This window comes from Triplophysa rosa, linkage group LG5 (genome assembly GCF_024868665.1).
Source record: "Triplophysa rosa linkage group LG5, Trosa_1v2, whole genome shotgun sequence".
In the NCBI taxonomy this organism is placed as follows: Eukaryota; Metazoa; Chordata; class Actinopteri; order Cypriniformes; family Nemacheilidae; genus Triplophysa; species Triplophysa rosa.
Genome location: NC_079894.1, coordinates 24840423 through 24860329, shown reverse-complemented (window position 1 = coordinate 24860329; position 19907 = coordinate 24840423). Strand labels below are relative to the sequence as shown.

Here is a 19907-nt window from a genome sequence, read left to right as displayed (position 1 = left end):
CGCCTAAACTAATAGTGAAATATACCTGTTTGTCCAGTGGAACCGTTGTTTATGATGGTCTCTGTGATGTTGAGATATTTCTCTGTTGTGTTGAGATCTTTCTCCGTGACGCTGAAATCTTTTTCAGTGACGCTGAGATCTTTTTCAGTGACGCTGGGATCTTTTTCAGTGACGCTGAGATTTTTTCCGGTGATGCTGAGATTTTTTCCGGTGATGCTGAGATCTTTCTCTGTGATGCTAATATTTTTGTCCGTCACGCTGAGATCTTTCTCTAAGACGTTGAGATCTTTCTCCGTCACATTGACATCTTTCGCTGTGACACTGAGATCTTTCTCTAAGATGTTGAGATCTTTCGCTGTGACACTGAGATCTTTCTCCGTGACCGTAAGATCTTTGTCTGTCACGTTGAGATCTTTCGCTGTGACGCTGAGATCTTTCTCCTTGACCTTAAGATCTTTGTCCGTCACTTTGAGATCTTTCTCTGTGACGCTGAGATCTTTCTCCATGACCTTAGGATCTTTGTCCGTGATGCTGAGATCTTTCTCAGTGATGCTGACAGCCGGTGTTGCCATCTGAGACTCATCTGGAGATGCTGTGATGGTTGTTCCTCTATTTTCACTGCCAGAAGACACAGTTGTGCTCTGGGTGACTGTTGTTGTCATCTCTGTGGTACTGTGGCTTGGTCTTCTGAATTTATTTCTTCGTCTGTACTGAATTTCCCCACGGGCCTCCATCACATCGTCACTGTTGAGCGTGGTTGTGGCGCTGCTCTCTGTGAGCGATGAGGTACTCAACGTCGCCACCGTGAACATCTTCTGGGACAGCAGGTATGTATCACCCCACGAGCTTCCCTCTATCTCAGAGCCTCGGCTCTCTCCGGAGAAGCTCTCCATCAGTGACAGGCGTCGCACGGGTTCTGTGGATCGAGAGACCTCGACTTCTTCCTCCGTCTCAGAGGTGAGGACAGGGGTTTCTACTTTACGCCCGGGTATCTCCGTCACCAGAACCCATTCTTCCCGTGTCACCGGAGCGTTCTGTCTAGTCTGAGCGGGCCGGATGATGTCGGATCCATCTTCGGTGACAGTCACAGGCACTGCTGAGCTCACGGATTGATGAGATGTGATTGATTTCTCAGTGACGGATGAAAGTCCAGAGAGCCATGAGCTGCTCCACCATGACATCAACCCTACAGAGAGACATGCAGACGGTGAGTGAGATACTGTCATTATCTTTTCATCTTTCGTCCCTCAGTACAATCCATGAAATATGAGGATCTCAATTTGTCTCCATGTGCAAATATTAGACATGCACCAAATTTCATCAGTCAAAAAAAGTCACTTTCTACAATTTGCAACTATGATCATATTGAGATTCTCATATCTCTGGGTTTGTATGATATAGGGCCTTATAAATACCAAAAGAAAAGTTTATGAAGAACCAAAGTCTAAAAGGATAAGTTACAAGCACGGAAACTTTGCAAAAAGAACACAAGAAGTATGTTTTCCTCATGTTTGAACGGTCACCATTGACATGTAATGCAACCAAGATTGCTAAAATCAACAGATTCTACAAATACACCAATATAAATAAAATAATGATGACATGTTTCTAAAGTCATTTTTCAGGCCCTGTAATTTGGCTTTAAATTTTAGGTGAAATTTGTCATTTGGTCCTCATCTACACAATAGTGATTTACTCAACAAATTTTCATCCATGACATTTAATATTTTGTCTTTCTTCAACATTTAAGCATTCATTCTCTAGAAAACCATTGATAAAATCACATTTTTTAACCAGGATCTCTGGTTGAGTTGACACAGAATGACCCAAACTGTACTGATGTGTCAGTCGTGTTGCTCTGTGTTCTTTTTTCTCAGAGTCCCTCAGTTTTTCTTTCTCAAGAGAGTCTGTCAGACTTTTTCATTATATATTAATCTGTCACACATCCAGTTTTATTTTCATATCTAAGACCTCATAATATCGTAGACTAGAGACTGAGACCAGTAGGCAACCATCCGATAACACCCTAGCAACCAAATAGAACCGTAGCAACGGTATAACAATGCTCTGGCATCCATCCACATTAGGCATGCATTGTAATTACACGTTTACCATAACCATCTCTCCATAGCTTAAAAAAAGTAAAGAACTAACTTTTAAACTATAAATACGTTTGTACATCATACATTTACGCATTTGGCAGACGCTTTTATCCTAAGCAACTTACATTGCATGATACTAAGCAACTGAGCATGTGCAATCCCTGGTATCGAACCCATGACCTTGGCGTTGCTAGCGTCATGCTCTAACCACTGAGCCACAGGAAAGCACAACTCAAATCCATTCAGCCAAAGGTTCTTTGAAGAACCGTTTATTTCTTACTTTTTTATCATCTGAAGAACCCTTTTACGCCACAAAGAACCTTTTGTGACAGAATGGTTCTTCAGATGTTAAAGGTTCTTTATGGAACCAAAATGTCATCGAAGAACCTTTTGAAGCATCCTTTTTTTTAAGAGTGTTCATCAAAACAAAGAAAGTTATTCAGGTTTGGAACAACTTGAGGGTATGTAAATGATGACAGAATTTTCATTTTTGGGTGAAGTATCCCTTTAAATGTACAGCCCTTGTTTTCATGTAAGAAAGTCATTATGTGAGTGATATAAACCAGCAGAATAAAGCACAGAGAGCTTTCAAGTGTACCTAACATAAGTGAAGACCATGACCGACGTTTTCCAGTAACACACTCCAGTCTCTTCAACCCACAATTACTGTAAGAATCTTCCAGTCGGAGACGCCGTGGGACTCCGGCCCAACTCTGCATTCATGGAAAATGGACTTTACTCTCACTCTCAACTTTATTTATATAGTGCTTTTTACAATTTTCATTATTACAAAGCAGCAGAATACATTTAATAATGTAGAGGACAGGCCTACATTTCCATTTGACTTAAAACATTAATGCAGTGGTGCCGAGTTTGAGGTCTCGGTATTAATGAAGACAGAACAGCCGAGAGGAAACTTACTGATGCTTTAAACTTTAACGCTGGAGACAAAATTCAGATGCTTCAAGAAAAACAGAATATCACAGATGCCAGGGATGTCAATGTCAAGTAAAGCTGACATTACAGTGATTGAACCTCCGCCTCTGAGCCTCTGGGGCTTGAGTTTCATTTATCCTGACAAATCCAACCACTGCTGACAAATCATCTGTCAATACAACTCACAATCTGAACAACTAAACTTTACATTCCTTCTCTGTGAAACAGATTTAAAGGGATACTTCACCCCAAAAATGAAAATTCTGTCATCATTTACTCACCAAATCTGTTGTTTCAAATCTGTATAAATGTCTTTGTTCTGATGAACACAGAGAAAGATATTTGAAAGAATGCTTATAACCAGACATATTTTGCCCCCCATTGACTCCCATAGTAGGAATAAATACAATGGTAGTCTAAAGTGCCCCAGAACTGGTTGCTGTCCTACATTCTTCAAAATATCTTCTTTTGTGTTCAACACAACAAAAAAATGATAAAGTAAGTTTTCCTACTATGGGAGTCAAAGGGGGTCAAAATCTGTCTGGTTATAAGCATTATTCCAAATATCTTTCTCTGTGTTCATCACAACAAAGACATTTATACAGATTTGGAACAACTTGGAACAAGTATCCCTTTAAAGGTGAGTTGACCCAAAAATGTTTAAAAATGTCAACTAAATGACACGTAATGAATTTTTCTCTCCATTCACCTGAGCCGGAAGCTGCTGTAGGTTTGACGTTCGTCTAGGGAGTTTTTGTGGCAGCTGTGCTCTTGGACGTCGTCTCCATCTCACTTCCTTTCAGGTAACTCCAGGGTTTCCACAACGTGCCGACGATATTAGTGAAGGAACTCTTGGCCTTTCCCTGCGTGGTCTCTGAGGAGGCTGCAGGTGTGACGGACTGACCCGACAGACCTTCATCTTCTTCCTCTCGGGCTGATCCACCGGGACTCTCCGAAACGATATCTGACGCCAGGCCGGGGAGTGTCTGTTTGCCATCCGGGAACGAGTCCAACTGGCCGCTCCAGTCCAGAGACGTGTCTTCGGCTCTCAGAAGAACCGTCAGATACTCGGCGGAAAGCTCGGGAGGCTCGGCGGCCACATGGAGCTCTTTGTTCAAATCCACCTGTCCGGTCCAGTTAGAGGGCTGAAGGTCAGACAGCTCCTGCTCTCCTGAAAAACAATCACACACAATATCCTGTAAGAGCACGCAAAGCCAAAAATACACAAATATAACAGCAGAACTGATTTTGATGTGAAGTTGTACCACTGGATGTGTGTTTGACAGAGGAAGATTTTGGGTTCTGCTGTGAATCGTCCTCGTCGCTGGTCATGTACCTCCACGGCTTCAGCAGAGACTTTACAATGCTGGTGAGAGCCTTCTGTGATTTCGTCTCTGTTGACATATTAAATCAAATAAGTTAAATACGTTTTCTGATGGAGAGGACAAGAGAGAATCCAGAGTCATGAATGAAATGAATGAAAACATCTCTCATTATATTTTATACATTTATATTTTTTTAAGTCAAATGTGTTTTGTATACTGTAGACAGTGTGTGTATTTAATTGCATAGAACACTTCTGTGCATCATGTGTTTGAGTTATTGTCATTAACCAAAAGTTTTAAAATATTTCTGTAAATTGAAATCAAATAAAAATAGCAACATAATTTGAAAAACTAAATAAGAATGAAAATTAGAAAAGTGAGATTTAAGGCACTAAAATTATTAACTTAATTAGCAATAAACATAAATAGATTAATGACAAAAGCACATCATTAAAATTGCTTAAAAATAAAGTTAACATGAAATACAAACAGATAAAAATAAAATATTATTAATTCAAAATATTAATAAAACTACAATAAATAAATCTGCTTGGACTAACAACATTAATTTTCACATTAAAACGAATGCATGCAAAAAGAAAAACTAAAGGAAAAGTTCACCCAAAAATGAAAATTCTGTCATCATTTACTCGGCCCCAGCTTGTTCCAAACCTGTATAAATGTATTTGTTCTGCTGAACACAGAGGAAGACATTTAGAAGAATGTCAGTAATCAAACAGATCTCATCCCCCATTGACTCCCATGGTATTTATTTTCCCTACTACAGCAGTAAATGAGGGACGAGATCTGTTTGGTTACTGACATTCTTACAAATATCTTCCTTTGTGTTCAGCAGAACAAATACATTTATACAGGTTTGGAATAATCTGAGGGTGAGGAAATGGTGACAGAATTTTAATTTTTTAGGAGGCGAACTGCCCCTTTAAGGAGATTTTCACTTTGTGTTGTGCCTAAAACACTCTTAACAGTAGTAAAATCACATGTGTTCTTGCTTCAACACATCATGAGATTAATCGCAGGTGCTGTGTCACAGGTCATACCTTGATAGCAGTAAGCATCGAAGCGCGCGGCTTCATCGATCAACTCTGCTGGTGTAACGGTTCGGACGCCCGGTTCAGCACCCGCACACCCTGAACTGACAGACGACCTCACGCTCCCATCAGCCAACCAACCGCCCTCACAGTGCTCCAGTCCAGATGTCCAGGACAGATAAAGCTGCCCGACGGTCGCCAGCCCACCGCCCAACACCTGACAGTGAGCCGCCGCCTCAGAGTGAGTCAGTTTATCAGGAACAGAGACAGGAATCACCTCACCTGCACATTAAGAGAAAAAAAGACACCCGGTGATCATGATGCTTCAATGGATCAGATATGGGTAAAGCAGAATGTTTTACACTTTTATACAATCATTAAATTAATATTTGATGAAAACTCTCAAAGTCTTATGGCTTCAGAAGATGATGCTCAAGTCAACGGATCACCGTGATGATGTGATGGTGGCCATTGTGACATCCATAAAGAAAAATCTTTCCTTAATTTCTACTTTTGTTTAAAGCAAGAAAAAGTCATACACGTTTCTATAGCAATGTAATAAAAATAATACAATAATTTTATTATGGGTCATTTTGGGTGGCATTTAAAAAAGATTTTAATGCTGATAATACATAATATATTTATTATGTGTACTATTTTCATATATTTAAAATACATTTTAGTAAAAATTATTTATTTACGTTCTTGAATATTAGCAGCTAACAGCGCAAGCATCATTTCACTCGCAGCATCATGTTTACAGACCAACTCCACAACAACCTCTGAAATCTGTCATCGTTGATTTTTGGCTCAACACGTCACAAAGATCTTTTTGTTTCAATACTGAACATCTGATGGTAAATCAAAACACAAATTGATAACAGATTTATCTATTACCCTGCATTTTTTTTACTTCATTCACTTTCACAAAAGATCAATTTATTCGCACACAAGAGCAATTTCTCACACTATGTGATTTGCTTGCAGTTGCCAGCGGGCCTTTACATCATTTTATAGCCAATTTTAGTGTTACAAACCTGCTGAGAAAACATTTGTTAAACTTTGTTAAAAGTTAAAAGATTTCAGCTCAATTTAAAGGGACTGCACTTTTACAACCATTTCTCTATAAATTTCAGAGCTTAATGGCTTTTCAAAATGATTAAAAAAGCATAAAAGTTATAAATTATTCAAATTCAGGTGAAAATGCTAAAGATCACAAAGAAACCTTTTAACCTTTTGAAGCATGTGAAAGCATAAATATCTAATAAAAAAATGTATTTACTGAAAAAATACTCCTGAACATTTGACTGTGGTTTGACAATCCTTACATTCGAAAATCAAACTTCAATGATAATAAACTGTATGGTTGATGAATGTCTCACACAAAAATCTCTATTAGGATGATTTAAGATCTTGTCATTTTGTAAATTGTACATTGTCACTTTCCCATAAACTCACCGTGCATCTCATTGGCGAAACAGTACACATCAAACAATTCAGAAGGGTCCCGTTTCCCATAATTCCTTACCCCGCGAGAATATTCTGTGTGTCCATAGCAACCGAGCTCAGGTCTCTGAGTGGGATACCTGCAGTGAAGAGATGGGGAGGGTGAAATCAGACAGAATATTTGCAATGTTGCAAATCACCGAAGCGGGATTTCTTTATGCAAATAGTGCTGGCATGAAATTGCTAATAAATCATTTTTGTGCAATATTATAAAAGATCCTCATAAGAGCTCGAGGTAAAGCGTGATCGTGTCCTTCATCTGCTTTAAAGGGACAGTTCACCCAAAAATGAAAAGTCTGTCATCATTTACTCACCCTCGAGTTGTTCCAAATGTGTATAAATGTCTTTGTTCTGATGAACACAGAGAAATATATTTGGAAGAATGCGTGTAACCAAACAGATCTCGACCCCCATTGACTCCCATAGTAGGAAAAAATACAATGGTCAAAAGTGCCCGAGAACTGTTTGCTGTCCTACATTCTTCAAAGTGTCTTAATTTGTGTTCAACAGAACAAAAAAAAAGATAAAGTAATTTTTCCTACTCTGGGAGTCAATGGGGGTCGAGATCCGTTTGTTATAAGCATTCTTCCAAATATCTTTCTCTGCGTTCATCAGAACAAAGACATTTATACACATTTGGAACAACTCGAAGGTGAGTAAATGATGACAGAATTTTCATTTCTGGGTGAAGTATTAAGCACTCAATAACACTGCTCCATTCAAATGAGTTTCTATACGATGGTTTCTTGAATTGTCAACATCAACAGAAAAGAAGCATATAAATGCTAAAACAACTGTAATACAACTAATTTAAAATGATTGAATTTGTAGCTGTGTCTGACCTGACAGTCTGATCTTTCAGCCATCCGGCTGCACAGCTGTTCATGCCCGAGTGAAACGCCACCCACAGCTGCTCCGGGGTGGCAATGTGACCCGAATTCTGCTCGCACGCCCTGACTGCATCCTCATAGGAGAGGGAATATCGGTCCGTCGGCGCTCGGTAATGAAACACAACACCTGAAAACACACATTGATCAATTACTGATGAAACAATCTGACTGTTTCTGTGGGACCTCACGCAAATGCATTTTAAATGATCAGCCTTGAATTCTCTTTTATTTTAATTAAATTGTTAATTCTTGATTAAACTGAAATTTAAAATCTCATGTAATCAACAAAGGCGTTTTTGAACTTTTAGTATGAACATGTTACCCAACAGACACCTGTATAGAAAATTCAAATCAAGCATTTAAAATGTCCATCATCATTCTGCACTTCAGCTGCTCATCAGATTCCAGACTGTGGAAAACTAAACCCTATTGGCTGTTACAAGTGGGAGGAGCCGCTCAATAAGCCCCGCCCTTATTTCCCTGTTTCGGTGGAAATGACATCACTGTCGCACATTTTAAAGGTCTTATGAAAGTCACACATCTTCACCGCAGATGCAGTTTATTGTGAATGATTTATATGCAGTTTAATATCATCTCCATCATTAAAGCACCTGTTTCAGTAATGAAGCATACCTCAAACAGCCGTAAACTCTCGGGAAATCCATCAAACGCTTCTCATTAAAGAACCACGGCCAATTAAACTGTTAATGATGACAATGAAACTGAGCTGAGAAAATGTAAGTGAATATGATGTTAGCAGAATGAAGCAATATAATGAAGGACTAATTGATTCACAGTTGATTTCTAGAATGAGCAGATCTGAATCAGCAGATCTCCTGAACGTTCATCTGATGTTGAAACTGACCTTCAGGTTGATGTGTTGACTGCTGAACGTCTCTGTAGTTTCGACATTATTTCAATCTGTTTGAGTCTTTAACCATGTTATTCGAGGTAAAACTGGCTATACCTTTAATACTTCAATAGTTTCGTCATGGCTTTAAAATTAAGTGCAGTTAATATTAAAAACATCAGAGAATTCACAATAAAACAAATATAGCCTTCAACACTCAGTATCTACTACACTCATACCAGAAAATCTAAAAAAAAAAAATATATATATATATATATATATATTTGGAGGGGCTAATTTACCTCATTGCATGAAGTTTTGAGAACTGAAAATATAGTTAATTATTTCTGGGAATTTCTATAATGTGTGTTAAACCTTCTGTTCATCACCACAACGCAGAAATATTTTTTACTCAGTTTTTTTACTTGATTTTTCAAAACAATTATCTAAACACCTTTAACACAAGATATATTTACTTATAGGAGTTGAATGATGCCAGTAAACGAAGGTTCTATGTCTTTATTTTAGATAAATATCTTATAGTCAATATGTCTTATGTACAGCTGCTTTGTAACAATGAAAATTGTAAAAAGCGCTATATAAATAAAGTTGAGTTGAGAAATCTAAAAGATTATTTTACCAAAATGTTTGCCAACAGGGTGAGAAAAATAATGTTATTCAACGAAAACAATTACACTGCAAAAAAAGAAACAATTCTTAGTTGTAAGATCCATTTGTACTTTAGAAGCAAAATGACATTGAGATATCAAGTCTTGTTTTCTAAAAAAAAGATTCCAATAAAGTTTATGCTTCAAACAAGAAGAAAAATATCTTCCAAGAATTAGAATTACGTTTCACCTCTTTATTAACTTTTCCATTTTTAGTTTATTTTTCTTACCCCATTGACAGATTTATTTAAGCAAATTTTCCATCACAAAATTTTGTTAGATTTCTCTACAATCAGGATGTAAAAGCTTGTGTTATTTTTTGTATCTCAAATACATGTGTCCTATGGTGTGACAGCAAAAAAATGGCGGGGACAAAACAAACAATAAAGACAAATCTATCTTATGCAATTTTCTATTGTAACTATAAATATTACTAATGTAAAATAGTTCGTTTTCTACATTTTTGCTATGTCACACCCTAGGACACATGTATTTGTCAACTACCCGTATCTTGTTTTCCAACAGTAAAATGATGTTTTGCAGTGCAACAGACCTTAACACCTCACCTGTGATTTCCAGGTTCACCGTATCTTGCTCATATTTGTCTCCCAGGGCGACATGACAGCGGAAGGTTCCGGAATCATTGCAGCGCAGGTGCGACAGTTCCAGTGATGCGTTCAGAGGGTTGGCAGAGTATCCGGGCAGATTGACCCGTCCCGCGTACGCCTGGTGTACCCTCACCACACCGTCCCGGGCGGAAAAAACCGTCCTCTCCCGATCTCCTGAGCCTCGGGTCCAGTGAATATACGGGCCGTGACCCTGAGAGAGGTCAGGAGACAGGGCGAACACACATGGGAGGAGAGCTGAGCCCGCTAACGGCTGTCGCAAAGGAGGGTGAGTGACTTTCCGGACAGTAACAAGAGTCTCCGCTGTTGAGCCTGAGAACGAGAGACAAATAAAAACTGTTACACAGACTTCTACAGGTCATGTGTGTAACGTTATCCAAACATACTGTCTCATAACTGGAATATACAATGCAAAAATGTTATGAACGGACACAAATCCAATGTTTCACAGAATATTAAAAGTCAGCCGTTTTAATGGGGACATTTCATGAAAGTCTGACTTTTTCAATGTTTAAGTGCTATAATCGGGTGTCTGGTACATCTACCAACTCAGAATACGTGAAAAATGACAATCCAGTAACTTTGTTTACGTGAGCCTATCTCTGCAAGACTGTGAGAAAACGAGCCATTCAAATTTCGCTCGCTTTCTGATGTAGGTAGTACTTCTTATTATAATATTACCGCCCCCTTTTCTGAACGTGTCCACCCATCGCGCTGCCGCCATTTTTGTTTTCACAAGCGACATATGTGAATTAGTTCCGACACCATGGCAAAAGTAAGCAAAGCATGCTAAGTGTTCTGTTGTTGGCTGCACAGAGCAGCACAGAACACTGTTCCCAGCCTGACAGGAGAGCAATGGATTTATTTTGTTTTCAATGGAAATCCACCAGACTGAACGAGGCAAAGCTGCATATAAAGACATTGTAAGTACTGTTATTTTTTAAGTAAGACCTCAGGGACCCGTGGCAACTTAAAAGTAGGTAAAACGTCATTGTGAAACGTTTGTCCGTTCACGCAAAGAAAGCAATGAGTATGGCTTGTAAACACGCAACGGGATTGTCCTGTGTAATGTTACTTTCACTTAGAGAAAACGCGATGCGATTGTCTTGAGTATCTTCATTTATAGAAAGCAGTGTGTGTGGTCTGTAAACACGCGACCGGTTGTCATGTGTAATTTCGCATGTAGAAAACATAACGCCTTTGTTAGGAGTCTGTTCGCTTTTAGAAAACAATGTGTTTGGTGTTTAAAGGCGGAAACAGCATTTCTCATTCGCTTTATGTGACCCTTCGTTTGTCGATGGAAGCACACGCTCACAGCCCTGGCTGAGTTTTCTGGGAAAAGGGGGCGGAGACTAGCAGCTCATTTGCACTTAAGACACATACCAAAACAGCGCGTTTCTCCTCACATGCAAAACTGGGGAATTAGGGCATGGTATAATAAAAGATCTGCGCGGTGTATTTTGAGGTGAAACTTCACAGACACATTCTGTGGACCCCTAAGATTTATATTACATTTGTGTAAAAGTAGAAAGAAACCTCTCCTTTAAGATTCAGCTCTCGATTAATTGTTTAATAAAGGAAACTCTTAAAATGACTTTGTTTAATTCCAATTAATCATATTAATTGGACAATTTAAGGTATTCAAATTCTTTTCAGTTTCTTTTTTAATACTTCTAGATAAATCCACATTTAAAAACAAAACTTTTCACAGAAAATCGTCTGTAGGCAAAACATTACGCACAGAGATGACAATAAATACACTTTGTAGCAGCATTTGCAATGACATGTAATGACACAATAACAGTGCAAACACACAATTATATGAGCAATAGCGATGGCCCGTGAAAAACTGACTCATGAAAAGCTACTAAGAGAAAAAATAAAAGATCTTACATGAATCAGTCACATCAAATGTATTTACTGTATGAACCACAGAGTGTGCCAAAATGCTGTACAGATTGAAAAAGATAAAATATAGTTTAAAAGACAAGACAAAAACCCAGCCAACATTGGTATGTGGGCCCCATGTGGGTTATATCTGGGCGACATGGGCTCCACATGGGCATGGGATAAAAAAGGGCAAAATATATGGGCCCCATGTGGGATTACAAATGTGGGTCCCACTAGGGCTGTGCCGATAAACGATATCATATCGAATCGCGATAGAATGTATTTCAAAAACGATGACAAGCTATTGGCATTTTGACTCGATATGGATTAATTTTAGTCGTAACAGAACGCAGAAATAAACGCAACAAAATCGCCGGTTAAACAAAACAAACTTGAGGCGCAATTGCAAGCGAGTTACTTCGAAACTCAAGCACAAACGTTTTTATATCCATCGTTAACATATCTGCTAACATGAGCTGGTGCTTATGAAACAAACCAGCACTGCCATGTAGGGTTGTCACGATACCCATGTTACAGCTTACGGTACTATACCTGGTAAAGTACCACGATACCAAGTAGTATCACGGTGCCATGCACTATTGTGTTAATCCGTAATTCAAATCTACAAAATGAATCAAATTTTTCTGAAATGTGTAGATATAAATGAAACTGACCACAATTTTTCCTGAATACTTTATCAAGTAGACTAGCTACTGGAAAACAACAATCATACAGTCTTACAATGGGCCACATATTACTTTAAATCATGCAGACAGAATCTACTCAGGAGTCTTAGAATGAACATGAATGACTACATTTTGGATACCAAGAATTCATAAAATTGAGATGACATTAAATTAAATAGAACAATTTTTCGAGAATAATTTAAACATTCATCAGAAAACTTCACATGACAAATTCAAACTTAGTGCAACTTATTGCTAGTGCTTTTCCAGTTTAGGTATCTAATTTCTTGACCTGCATTAAATTCTTGGCAAGAAACACAAGCATATCTACATGATGCGACGTCAGCCTTGCACGAAGAGGTGAACATATGTTGCCTGACGTACTAAAAATGCGCTCTGATGCACAACTTGTGGCAGATATACAGAGGTATCTTCTTGCGAACGTTGACAGGACCGGAAAGCTGACCTCATTTATTCTCCACCATCTGAGTGGGCTGTCTCCTGGATCTATCTCTGGAAGTTTTTGGTATACATCCAGTTCTCTCCTTAACTTTAGCTATGAACAGAAACAAACAATAATACATATTTTTACCTGTTTACCTGTCAAGTAATTAAAACCTGTTCACATAAATAATAATTAGTTACAGTTTTATAATTAAATTAATTTGCACTGTCATCTTACCTGTGTGTTTGCTCCAGAGAATGTAACATCATCCCCAACTGCATGTGATGTTGCTCCTCTTTTCTCAGCCATGATACCTGTCAAAAGTCCACTTATCACTGACTTTGTACAAGGCTGCTGATTTGGGACCTCCACTGATGGGACTGCATGTACCACCATATGTTCCATGTGATGCAGAAACTGAGCTTCCACCTGCTGTAGATTAAACACAAAAGTGTCTTTAAATCTCGGATCTAAAAATGTAGAACATCTCAAAGTGGCTAGCAGTTCTTCCTGATTGTATCTGCTTTGCAAATCAGTCCTTATGCAACCCTTGATGCTGGAAGTTAGGTTGCTGTCAGAGGCAGATACAGTCAAAATTGATTCAGCTTTCCACAGCAGTGGGAGGACTGAGGATATTGTGGGATTCTGCTCCCCACTTAGTGCATCAGTGAAAACCCTTAGGGGTCCAAGTACACTTTGCAGTGCTTCCATTGTAGTAACATCTGATTCTTTTGGCATGAGGTGCCATTTATTTCGGTTATCAGTTAAAACAGCATAAACAGCTTGCTGCTGTTCCAAAAAGCGATCCACCATATCGAATGTTGACCCCCATCGTGTAGGTTCGTCATGTATCAGTTTGTGCAGTGGTAGACTAAGGTCAGCTTGCTTCGACTTTAACTGCCTTGTCAGCTTGGTGGACCTTGAAAAAGCAGAGATGGTTCTTCTGAGCCGAGACAAGGTATTTGCTACAGGATCAACATTGAGGCCCTTGTGAATTGCCAGGTCAATATTATGCCCAAAGCATGGAATCCAGTTATAATCAGAGAAGGCCTTTTTGTTATTTGAAGCGTTATCAGTAGTAATTCCTGCCATGTGGTGTAAATCCAGGCCCCACTGCTCTTTCAGCATCTCAGTAAAGGCCTCGCTCAGGCTTTCTGCTGTGTGGTCACTATTAAGTTCAGCACAGCCCAGGCACCATGACTCCATCTGCCAATCCTTTTTTATAAATTGAGCAGATACTGCCATGTAGGACTGCATTGTTCTGCTGCTCCACAAGTCTGTTGTGCAGGCATAAAATCTAGATCCTTCAAGTTCTGCTTTTACTTTCTCTCTAGTTTCTGTGTACAGTTTTGGTATTTCCTTGTTCATAAAAAAGTTTCTGCTGGGCAGCTCATATTTGCTGTTGAGTTTGCTTACTAGCTGCTTAAATCCACACTTTTCCACAGTGTATATTGGGATTTGGTCCATACAAATGAACTCGGTCACTGCTCTGTTTAGAATAGTTGCTTCTTTGGACGTTGATTCATACTTCTTGGCTTTCTCAAAGAGCTTGTCAATTGTAGGTTGCAGCCTGCTGGTAGCTGGTTGAGCTGTATGGCTTTGGGCACTGATTAGAGCAGCATCGTTTTGATTCTAAAAAAAAAAGTTAAAAGAAATAATTAGTGAGATTATGAAAGTTTTAAAAATGCATGAAAAAGTAAAAAATACATAAAAGTTGTATTTGTAATACAAAACACAAATTATGCAGAAGTTATATAAGAATACCAAAATTATTATGTACACTATTTAACGGCTTCACATCTACATTAAAAATGACTGTGTGTAATATAACTTAACATTCGCAATAATATGCTTGGGAAACTAAACCTGCCAGTAGGTGGCAGCAAGTATTAAGGATCATCGTTGAAGAATCGTTTAATTGATTCATTAATTTTCACAATACAGAAAACAGCACTCCTCATTATTTTATATTGCTAAACTGTGCTCTATTTAATTTTCCGACTCTTAAGGAAATGTCTGGAGAGAGAATTGCACGTCACCGCTAAGACATTAATAACTTGTTCCATTAACGGTCAAATGAGCAATGGATGACAGAATACAGTCTTCTTTAAAGATAGTTTGGTGGAACGTTTTGGAGTAACGTTAGCGTTTGAGCTGCGAAGACTCGACTGATAAAATGCAGTGCAAGCAACAACGTGCAATGGCCCATTTTTTATTAACAAACATACTAGTCAAATCGAAAATTCTTAAAGACTAAAAAAACTGAAAGTAACATAAGTTTTACTAACCTTTGTGTATTCTGCAAAAGCAGCAGGATGAGTCCGGAGGTGTTTAATGAGGTTGCTGGTGTTTCCACCTTTGGCCTGAAATCTCTGGAGACACTGACGGCAGATTGGTTTTTCGTCGTCGATTGGTTTTCTGGCCTCATCAGGCAAAAACCCAAAGAAATTCCAGATTTCACTACGTGAATTGCTCTTTTTTAATAAACTCTCACGCTCAAAAGTCGTGTTTGAATCCATTTTAGGCATACGAGGGAAAGGCTCGAAAAATAAAGTAGAATCAGACGGACCGGAAAATGACTAATACCATATAAGGCGACCTTCACAGGATTTCGCGCCCTTAAAGGGCACAGCAGAAAGGTTACACACACACACTGCAAAAGACATTTTTGCAGACATATATGAACAAAATGCAGGGTTTGTATGTAACTGCTGCGCACTTGCAACATTAGTTACGGTACTACCGTACTTTCGATACAGTACGTTGAAAACACAGTGGCATCGCCAGTATTTGAAGCTTTAGCATCGCGATCCTACCGTGGCACGGTGCACGTGCACCACTGCATGACAGATTAGAGATTAATGAAGTGATTTTGTGCACTTAAATATTGAACCTTGTATGAAGATGCTTGCATGATTAAATACTACAGTTTATGTGATGTCTAAGGTACTGAATATAATCACGGGAAGGCTTAAATATCAGCCAAAGGTCTCGTGGGGCATTTTTTTAGAATGTGAACACGGGTATTGGTTATGTTAAAGCAACTCGCATGTCTTAGTCGGTTTGAACTGCAGTGTTTATGGCCAATATCTCTTGCACTGCATAATAATTACAAAGGTTATGAGGAGTCACAGGGGATCTAAGACCTCTGACAAGTGGCATTATTTATATAAAAGTTGCTATGTTGTTTTGAAGATTAAAATGTATTTAAGATCAAAATTCAATAAGAAAAAAACGGCTAATCAGTTTATTCCATCTGTATGAAGAGTATGAATGATGATGATATGATGAGAAATACATCTTATGTGTACAAACAATGGCTGAAAAATGCAGCAGCAGATCTCTCAGTAAGCAGAATAAAGGAAGTCCATTCTTTATAGGCTGCTGAAATCCAACATAGCACATAACCTCAGCGAGTCATACCCTGTCAAGACAGGAAGTGCATTGCTGTATTGGAAGTATTTCAATGCCATTAGTCTTTGAAGCAAAAAAGCATGTTGAATTACCACTAATCAAAAATAAAGCTGTTGCATTACCAGTCCTTGCATTTTTAGAGTCTGCAATTCAATATGGTTGTATATTTAAGCTGTGAATATTTCAAATTGAAACATTTCACGCACAATTTCACCGTTAAAAAGTTCAATAATCAAAATTCGCCTTTTAAATTTCACTTAAAAAATTCAACTTGTTATAAAATACAACCTTTAATTTTCGACAGACAATTTTCAGTCCATATTATTTCGGTTTAAAAATTCGCTTCCACAAATTCAGTGGTTCAAATTCGACTTGAAATTCAAAGTTTCACATCCGGGAATCCCAGGAGAAGCAATAGAGCGCCGATTCCGCCAATGCATGATCTCTACCTGCTGCCTGACCGCTTCACCAGCAGGTGGTGCAAGTCGCTTCTGACGAAGACCAAAGCAAGAAATGCAGATACTTTTTATATGTTTGCAGCACAGTCCACTCATCTGCTCGATTAAGTGAATTTATTTGATCTCATAGATCTCTTCTTATGCATCATCAACATCAGAAATTTTAGGTTTCCTGCTCTGGCTCGAAGGAATTAAGTTATTTTTTACTTCAGCACATCGTGTTCACATAAATACTATGCATCATCAGCATTTACAGGACATGTATTGTGTTTGAAGCGGTCAAATAACTGAGATCTCAACTAGGAGCTTATTGACCCGTACTCTCCCATGTGCTTCTGTTTATATGAGTAGCTGCAATCTCAATAAACATTCTTTTTATTTTCCTTGCTGATCTTGTTTTAATTTGAGACTCTCAGAAAATGCTGGATGTTGTGGAATTGTGGAAACGTTCGTTTGTTAATACGAGACAGAAAAACTGATATTTTAGCCAAGCGAACTTCTTGAGCAGGCCAGATAAAATAGACCAGATAAAAATAGTCAGCACTTTCTTTAGAACCCGACTAGACCCGAAACGTCTTGTGCAGCCTGCAGCCAAGCAAGATACCTCACGGCGTTATGGATCTATACGCGCAAAGATAAAAACTTTTGTTGCATGCTGTGTGCGTTTCCCAATAATGTGCCACACACGAACATGCGAGTATGACTACACGCTAATTGCTTGAGTTGCTGTCTGTTCATTAAATGCTAAAATGTCAATCACTCACGGTATATTAACCTAATTATGTCTTGTAAAGTTTGGCGTAACAAATATTTGTTGTTTACCTAACCATAAAATGTAATTAATTTGTGTCTTTCGGGGCGATTGGTAAAAGCACATTCATTATAAATTACCAGAGACCCGATGCCATATCGGACACGACCTGTGCCCAAGGCATATTTTGTCAATGTTTTAGACCCGAAGCCGCTGGGACACAGAGGACCTCTCTAACATACACCTCAACGCAAGTCAGTTTGCATGGCCGAGCAGTGAAAAATATATTTAATTACTGGTCAGAAAACAATATGAGTGCTCCATGGCAATATACACAACTATCTGTAGATGTTGCTGTTTGGCAACATCTACAGATGTTATAATAATTTTTAATCTATATGCTCACATAATAAGTCAACATATTGTTAAATTTATGCATTTTAAATCACAGAAATACACTGAAACCACGTTGGAGAAACACGTAATGTACGTGTCTAAAATGTATGTGTACAGTTCAGTTAAATTATCAAATTTACCCTCTTTAAACTTACGCTAAACATTTAGCTGAATATCCACAACATGTATGGTGGCATGGTGGAACAAAAACGTTATAAGCTTGCAAGATTTGCTAAGGGCCTACTATGCCCCTTTAGCGTCCACGGACCACGCCATCACGGCCGGTGTACCATGCTAAAACGCTTAATGTTGCTTAATCTTCAGACCAGATGATTAGTATAGCCTACACCTTTTTAATAACCGTAGGCTACAGAAATGCGGAAGAGCCCTAAATATGAATGCAAAAAGCACAAAATGACACAATGAGAATTTTAGCATGTCCCCCCGTATTTCTCACATAATACCAGAACTAGGTATAGGTGTCTTTATTGTTGCAGTATTTCAGTTTGTTTTTTTATTCATTCGTTCATACAATAGGTTACAATTGGCTTTATTTTGTTTGCGTTCTCAGATTTCAGATGAAAAGTATAGGCATAATTATTTCCATTGATATTTCTCTTTTAAGTGGTGTAGTTATTCCTTTGTTTAAGTTACATTTATATCCTACATTTACTAAATATTTTACAATTACGTTTTTAAGAAAAGACTGTTATTTATATTGTAGATTATTTTACGTTCTGATGAAAAATTGTTCATGGCTTGTTCTTACATCTGTTTTCATTACTATTTCAGTTAGCCTACTACTATTGTCTGTTTAAAATGTATAATTATTGCTATTTTTCCTATTTAGTTTTAAACCGAAATAAAATGTTTTATTTGAATTTAAATGTTAAGTTTATTGTGATGGTGTTATGTAACTAATGTAATGATTTAAAAACTTGTTGTCTTGTTTTCTGGCACATTTAATCAGATACCATTGCATGTGTCATTCAAATAGCTTCATGCAATTAGCTTATTTTATTCAAACACAGTATGATTCAGTAATTGACTGTAACATACAATTTTCTCATCCTCGAAACTCAAACCATTATTTGATGACTTAAGATCGTGCTTATCAAAAGCACGATTTTATGTTTGCATTTGGCGAGCTACAGAAATTATATTTTGCGTGCATATGATACGCATGTGTTTTGCGTGCACTTTTTATGTACATACCGACTTAACCCACACCATACCAAGGGGTAATCATATGCACGTAAAAAGTAATGAATGCGTATAAATAGCAAGCCAAATACAAACATAAACTCTTACTATAGATAGGCAGTACTAGTAGATCGGGTAGGATATTTAAATAATTAAATTAATATTATAAATGTATGAATAGTCCACTGATTCCAGGCCACCTGGAATTGTCCCCGTGCTCCATGTCCGTTCCAGGGCTGATAGTGGTGAGCTAAGCTGCCAGTACAAGAAACAATTATTTTTTTCTTGATGATGCATAAGAGATCTATGAGATCAAATAAATTCACTTAATCGAGCAGATGAGTGGACTGTGCTGCAAACATATAAAAAGTATCTGCATTTCTTGCTTTGGTCTTCGTCAGAAGCGACTTGCACCACCTGCTGGTGAAGCGGTCAGGCAGCAGGTAGAGATCATGCATTGGCGGAATCGGCGCTCTATTGCTTCTCCTGGGATTCCCGGATGTGAAACTTTGAATTTCAAGTCGAATTTGAACCACTGAATTTGTGGAAGCGAATTTTTAAACCGAAATAATATGGACTGAAAATTGTCTGTCGAAAATTAAAGGTTGTATTTTATAACAAGTTGAAATTTTTAAGTGAAATTTAAAAGGCGAATTTTGATTATTGAACTTTTTAACGGTGAAATTGTGCGTGAAATGTTTCAATTTGA

General features: G+C 38.1%; 1 protein-coding gene across 1 annotated transcript in view; it reads right to left on the bottom strand.

Annotated features, from left to right (window-relative positions):
* The window catches only part of ncana (neurocan a), a 41649-nt gene extending 26090 nt beyond the window's left edge, over positions 1-15559 (bottom strand). Inside the window, 10 exon segments of the mRNA XM_057335158.1 lie at positions 26-1186; positions 3748-4209; positions 4304-4432; positions 5425-5697; positions 6874-7001; positions 7764-7938; positions 9896-10267; positions 12916-13087; positions 13214-14608; positions 15265-15559. Coding sequence (XP_057191141.1) covers positions 26-1186; positions 3748-4209; positions 4304-4432; positions 5425-5697; positions 6874-7001; positions 7764-7938; positions 9896-10267; positions 12916-13087; positions 13214-14608; positions 15265-15504 — 4507 coding nt within the window. The 5' untranslated portion in view covers positions 15505-15559.
* Positions 15560-19907: the final 4348 nt, after the last annotated feature.